Source organism: Cyprinodon variegatus, unplaced genomic scaffold (assembly GCF_000732505.1).
Source record: "Cyprinodon variegatus isolate N-32 unplaced genomic scaffold, C_variegatus-1.0 Scaffold1093, whole genome shotgun sequence".
Lineage (NCBI taxonomy): Eukaryota > Metazoa > Chordata > Actinopteri > Cyprinodontiformes > Cyprinodontidae > Cyprinodon > Cyprinodon variegatus.
Window position 1 is genome coordinate 210672 of NW_015151546.1, and position 7293 is coordinate 217964.

Sequence of the window (7293 nt, forward strand, 5' to 3'; positions counted from 1 at the left end):
TATATATATATATATATATATATATATATATATATATATATATATATATATATATAGTAGCCGGCATTCAAAAAAGCCCTTCCCCCTCCCTCTCCTGGGCATGCATATTTTTGTACTCTGACTCCACACTTTCACTAAATTAGTGTCTAACCAGGAGAAGGCACTTCTCTTCACATCTTAATCTCCACAAATCATGATCTTAGGGGACCAGCCAAGGGCCCACCATGGAAAGTGAGGACATTTTGAATGGCTACTACTGTATAGATAAATGTGGATAGATAAATAAATACGACAGGCAGAAATAAATAGCATGGAAGAAATAAATAGGGTAAAAAAAAATACAAAGGAAGAATAAACCAGACAAAATATTATAACATGCACAAAAAGAAATACTTAATGAAATAAGTAATGAATAAATAAAGTTGAAGATTATAACGGACAATAAATAAATAAGGTAATTATTCCAAAGGCAAATAAACAAAGAAGCTAATTAAAAGAGGTATATACATTTATGTCTCACTGTATAATTTAATTTCTGCTACATTTATTTGTTCATTGTATTTTTAGGGGGGAATTAATTGTATGCGTATTTATTTTTGGAGCATTTATTTATCTCTGTATTTATTTTTTAAAATGACAGGATTGGTCCTACATAAAGCATGTGAACGGAGCGGACCGGCGCACAATTGCCGCCCGCCACTCTGGAGGATGTTCGCTCATTCGTTCCGCCGCTGAAAGTTGCGCCAGGACACTCCGTTTAAAATCTGCTGACGTTCCAGGGAAATCGATCCAAGCTGATTACAATTTTCAGGAGAAGGCATTTTCTGACATTTTTCCTTCATGTAATTATGCCAGGGCCCTGGGACACACAGTGTTTGATTTAATGATGTGACCTATACATGTGTATTGTCTTATTACAATTAGCTGTTAAATTATCACACTGTTTCATGTTGCCCCGTGTTTCCTATGTAATTATTAATTATTTTACTAGACTACATTGCAAATGAGATAATAGCGTATAATACATGTATGCAATCCATTTTCCAAAACAGGCTCTTACCATAATGATCACTTTATGTTAACCCACTCTGTATTGTTAAGTTATGTATTTATGATATTTTATCTCAATTTTAAATATCACACAGTATGCATCTCAGCGATTTAGTGGTTAAGTTGAAACATAGACTATAACAGATTATAGGCACAGACTACAGCATAGGCATTGGCCTAGGTTTTAAGTTAAACATGAATTTAAATAAAGGGGCTTTGATAAGCATCTCCCTGAAATTAGTTTTTGGAACTTGGGATGTGTGTAACATGTGGTTCCATTCTAGGTGCGCAGTCACTATTTTTCCCTGTGTGATATGTGATGATACACTACTGAGAAGTGAATAACTGTATCTTCTTGGCCAATTTATGGAACAGTTGCCATATCCTGAACCTTTATCATGTGTTGTACTTCATATAGGGCCCACCCAGATATTGTTGCTTACAGGCCTATTGTTGTGTTGGTATGCCATTAGATATGGGAATGTGTGGAATATGATCTCTATTTTAATCATAATTCTGGCTGTAGCATATTGAATTAGCTGAAGGCTTTTAAATACAGTTTGCGGACTTCCTGATAATAAAGAAATACAAAAGTCCAGCCTTGAAGTAATAAGTGCATGGACTAGTTTTGTACAGTATCACTCTTTCACAAAATATGTCAAACTATTGCGATATTCCAGAGACGAAAGAGGGAAATCCTAGGAACCTGTTTGTCAAACCTTGTGTTATTCAAAAACAAAGCAGTTCATTGTTTCATTTTTTTTCTTTTTTTCTACATCTCGATGGGACTTTCCAGAGCTTTGCAGTCAAGCCAACTTACCATTTTAAGTTCCTTTTACCTTAATACTTTTTTTTTTCAGGGAGGTGAAAACTGACATGGATAAATATTTGTTGTGATTGTTGCCACAAATAAGAAAGTGGTACAATGCTAGACAGAAGTAACAATAGCAGTATAATATAAAAAAAAAAATAAAAAAAAAAACATCGAGGCACCTCTGGTGTCTTCCCCACTCTTTATTGGATAAAGGGAGTCTCTTGTTACAATAGATGACGGAACTCTAAAGGAATGCATGGGGAGGAAGTTGCAGCGTGATATGGTCATACACGTCCATTTATACACATGAAAACCAGGTGCCAGGAACTGAATTGACAAGGAAATATGATTATCACTTTAGTCCAGTTGTTCAGTTTTACTTTACCTCTGAATAAAAATAAAAAAAATACATGAAACAAACTATATTCACTCCAACATTTCAGCAACCCAAGTGCACCATCACACAATCCCTTAAGCCTGCCCCTACAAATTATTTCTACTTATTTTTATATTAGACAGCCAATAATGCAGATTATTTAAATAGCAACATACAGCTGGAACAGTCCTGTAACCCTGAGCACCTTAGTCTGGTTATTTAATAAATAATTTTTTAGGAAAACCAGAGAAAGCTTCAAGGCAGAGCTTTCCATTAACAGTCCTTAAAGCTTTATCTTACTGGATGGCAGGATCATTTTCTGAGGTAGAGATGCTGTCAGTGGCTGCAAGATACAAAACATGCTGTTAATATGTAGAATATGAAACAGGCTTAATGGTATTTTAAACAGGGGGCAAAAACTAACATGCTAAGAAGCGAGGTCTATTAACATAAGGTAGAGTGTTTTCTACAATGTCTACTGTTATTAAAGGGAAAAAAGAATAATTTGATTCAATAATTTGTTTAAATAAACTGATAAACATTAAGATAATAACTGAGTGGATGTGCTCTCTTCGTCCTCTGGCATGGGAGCTGGCTCGGAGCTCGTTTGCCTGGCTGTGTGTTTCCTGGACGGGGCCGCCTTTTGCAGCTGCTTTTTGAGTCTCTGCTTCTGTCTCCTTGAACCCCAGTCGGCCTCAGCAGATGGCCGCTCACACTGAGCCTGGTTCTGCTGGAGGTTTCTTCCTGTTAAAAGGGAGTTTTCCTCTCCACTGTCGCTACAAGCATGCTTAGTGTGAGGGATTGCTGAAGAGCAACTGGTTTTCCTTAGATAGAAAACTTTGTATCAATTTGACTGTATGATCTGGTTGAACTGTAAAGTGCCTTGAAATGACATGTGTTGTGAACTTGGCGCTATAGAAATAAACTGAATTGAAAATTGAAATTGAATGTCATGTAACTACTTCTCCACCTCTGTCATCTATTATATTCTTAAAACTTATTTTTGAATGTTACAGCAAACTGTCAATTTCTAATGCTTCTTTAAGTACACAAGTTTGATTTATTAGATAAGGTGACAATGCATTTTAAAGTATCTTACTTTTCCTGCTTTTGGTTGCGAAGAATCCAAAGCCAACGATAATTATGATGATAACACCTGCCATTGCGGCGATGACAGCAATGCCTGTTGTGGTAAATGGACCTGTTCAGGAAACATTAAGCCAGTTGATCTTGGGATTGGTTGATTTATTTTAACAGATATTTCAAACTAGGTTAGATCGATCTATCTATAGAACAATATTTAAAACTAGGCAGCAAATGACAAACTAGAGCAATGACAGAGACATCTGAGCTATGAAAATAAACAAATTTAGTAACAATAACTTGCTTATTCCACTTTCTATAATTTAAGAGCATAATAATGTAGCAAATCAAAAGTCTTCATACCTTCATCTTCTATCACGTTGCTTCTGATTGTTTCTTTCACCAATTTGGTAACAACATAATTTTGAACTCCAGAGAGCTTAAATACACACTCATATCTCTCCCAGTCTTCATGTGGGATTGACAAAACCTGAAGATCAACACTCATCTGGAAGGATCCATCACCATTGGGAAGAATATCTCCATGTTTAACCCCTTCGTGAATCTCCTCTCCATCTTTCCTCCAGAACATATTGCTATTTTCAGGGAAGAAACCGGTTGAAAGACACGTAACCGGGGAAGAAGAGTTCTTCTGGAGTAGAAACACTGAGGGTAGAACTAGAAAGGAAGTGTGGAGAGGAGGATTTTGCATCATTATTAGGGCATGCAACTTTATAACGCATCTCATCACACAGTCAACAAAGGAATGACAAAGGCCACAAAAAATATAATAATAATCAAAAGAGACCAGAAGCATGACAACATGCTTAAAAATGATGCATCCTTAAAATACTAAATTTGTTACCTTTTCTGGTGATGTAGGGTTGCCCATATCTCCAAAACAATTTCAAAAAATTTGGGCAATCCTCTTGGAGCATGGTCTTCCAAAACACGTTACGGCTTTTGTTTTCATTCCACTTCTTCGTAATAGCTGCAGCTTTCGGATTTGTTGCAATCCATGTATCTCTCTTCAAGTCAATTTCAATATAATCTTCCCCATTGTTACCATACAATGCATAACCAACAGATGTATTAGTTTCTTCATCCAGTTCACAGCCTACGATCAGCTGAATGATCTCATTTTCTGAGAAATGTAGAACATATTTGACATTACATAGTAGACTGCTGTATAAACAAAATATCAGTTTCTGATAATGATTAGACAGAACTTCCTTGTTTATTTTATACAATTTTCAAGCAACGATTTGCATGATAAAAAAATAGAAATCATGATTGTGCAAAATAAAAGTAATCATACATATATTTTCTTTACAATATATACCTGAGCTCGTTTGGTCATTGAAATCGGCTGTCTCAGCTCTGAATGTCTTTCTATAATTCAAGCACTCCCGGTAATAGGCTTCCCACAGCTGATTGTTTTCCTTTATTAACTTATTAACCCAGTCATGTCTGATTCTTACTACATCTTCATAAGAGTAGAATGCTATAATCCCCTCCACTACTCCTGTAACTCCATGGACTGGAAAATCAGGTACTCCCGGATAGAGAAAATGGTGAAGGGACAAATAATGTTTTTCTGTTGGAAGAAAAAAAATGTATCTTATTACACATTCAAATTTTGATTACAATCTGTGCAAATTTATACAATTACAAAAAAAAGGTAATTTCACCTGCAAAACAAGAAGCTTTGTTATAAATAACACCCTTGTTATTTAAAAGATGCATATCTGTTCACCTTCTGGATAATAAAAAAAAATCTAATTGTTCATACCGGGTGCCACAGCTCTCCAGAAAACGATCAGCAAAGCCAACTCCTTCATGATTTTGGACGCTATCCACTTCGTCATTTTTGCGCAGCCCTTTTGAAGCAGAAGGAATTTATGTGTGATTTAGTTGAGAGCTTCCCTTTTTCCACCAAGTAGAGGTTGGTCGATGTGGATAATATTAATTCCAAGTTGGTAGAAGTATTAGTTCAAAACTAGGGTTGAAAGAGCGACAGTTAAAGTTGAGGCCAGTGCAGTCCCTCTATCAGTGTGTCTCCATGTGATTCCTCTGTATGATGCTTACATCATCGTTCCTCCCTGGGGATTCCTCTCTAATGGGGCTGCTCTGTTTCGTTTTAGAGAACCACGCCTTTAACACCATGATATCTTGATGGTGGCTTCTGTGCGCATTTTCCCCTGTTGCTCCTCCATGTTAGAAACTTTGGCTTCAACATTAAACAGCAGCAACCCATTTCACAGGATGTGATTGACTGTGATTCTCTAATAATATCCACGTATAGTTCGTTTTAAGATTTCTTTCTGTTTCAAAATAAAATCACAAAAGAAAATGTTTTTTTTTTTCTTTTTTGTATTTAGCACCACCCCCCCCCCTTTTTTTAAATGCGATAATAATAATAAGATTTTGAACTAATCAAAATTCCATAGTGCTTTATTTTTCCTTTAGCTTTCTTATCTCAAAATAAAATATATTTAAACTTAGACTTACACTGATTTTATTTTGTCATTTTGTATACACAAGTGCAAACAAAAAAGAAATTTCTTTAAGAACAGCTCTCTAGACTATTTCATTTTTTGAAGCGCAGCCTTGATAAGGTACGCAGCAGTGATAAAAAAAAAACAGTGTGATGAAAAACAGTTATGTAAACATATGACTGTATAGTTACAGTTCTAACATTCATTTCTGTAGTATATATGTAAGAGTTTTACTTTGTAGTGATAGTGGTTTTCCAAAAACTGAGCCAGAGGCATCATTGGGTTTTAAGGCAGAGTGCGACTTAGCCCTCATAAGAGATTTAAAACAAGAAGACGGTCTGCTCCACATTTCTCAGACAACTAACAATAATCAAAGTTGGTTTATACACAGTGGATATTAGTATTTGAGAAGGATATTTTTTTCTTTCTCTCTGAATAATCAAAACATTTGTTGGAAATATTTTTACTGCTGTTGTGATAATTTTTTAATTACTTTGTTTTTCGAAGGTCTACTTGGGCTGGGTCCTTATGCGTCATGACAGTAGGACATATGTGGATTTCCGATTGTAAATTCTGACCGAGCAGGCAGCGCCCTCTGCTGTACGAACAACGATACTACCCACAAAGGCATCAATTAGGGCGGTGTGACATTTGGAGCCAAAGTGAAAATAAAGGTGTAACTTGTAAAGTTGAATTTGTGACTCACAGCCACAGATTCATGCAGTTGTATTCATTTGTATTTGTGTTAAGGAAAACTAATATATAAAAAAGTGCAGATTTGAATATACATGATTGAATTTTGCACCAATTTTAGATCAACTGGAGCAATACTGAAGACATTTTTTATGTGCAACTCGTAGAAAAACATGTGTGTACTTGTACTCAAGAATTCAAAGAGATGTAACTTTTTTTTTAATTGTGACATATAAGAAAATGCACAATATCAAAACACCAAAGTTACAATGCACACAACTTCTGGACCTTTCAGAGCAAAACTAAGTAAGAGGTTTTTGATGTCAAACTTGTAGAACAGTTTTTGACTTGTAGTTACAAAGGGGCCCTCAAGGACCACAAGGGGTGGCCTTAGAGTCTTCTGAAAATAGAACAACTCAACAGTGAGCTACGTTTGAAGTTTCACTGTATTCTGTTGCTCTTCTTTTTTGAATTGGGTTATAGAACATTTCATAATTTACCGGTAATCAGTATTTATATGGCATTTAAGCATTTATAGAGATTTCAAAATGAAAATGTCTAAAAGAAAACTATAAATTTAAAGAAACGATAAAGATATGTATATAATATATGAAGTTTAGGTGAACATTGACCCTTGCCATTCATAGGTCAGTATTGGTAGCCCTTCCTGTGACTCAGTGCCCCTGAATTAGCCCTCAACTGTTGGTGACCGCTGCTCTAACCACTAGGCCACCTCTCCCCAACACAATTTTTTTTGTTAAAGCTATTTTTTTTTTTTT

General features: G+C 35.5%; 1 protein-coding gene across 2 annotated transcripts; it reads right to left on the bottom strand.

Annotated features, from left to right (window-relative positions):
• Positions 1–2107: 2107 nt before the first annotated feature.
• LOC107101423 (major histocompatibility complex class I-related gene protein-like) lies at positions 2108–5373 on the bottom strand. Of its 2 annotated transcripts, none has more exons than XM_015400334.1 (6): positions 5116–5373; positions 4666–4920; positions 4189–4467; positions 3687–4001; positions 3340–3423; positions 2108–2583 (listed from the first exon to the last, which is right to left on the bottom strand). In XM_015400334.1, the coding sequence occupies exons 1-6, from the start codon at positions 5189–5191 to the stop codon at positions 2537–2539; spliced, it is 1056 nt and encodes a 351-aa protein (XP_015255820.1). In that variant the 5' UTR covers positions 5192–5373; the 3' UTR covers positions 2108–2536. The 2 variants fall into 2 exon arrangements, with proteins under 2 accessions (XP_015255820.1, XP_015255819.1); XM_015400333.1 differs by having other exon boundaries at positions 3340–3441.
• Between the last annotated feature and the right edge of the window lie 1920 nt (positions 5374–7293).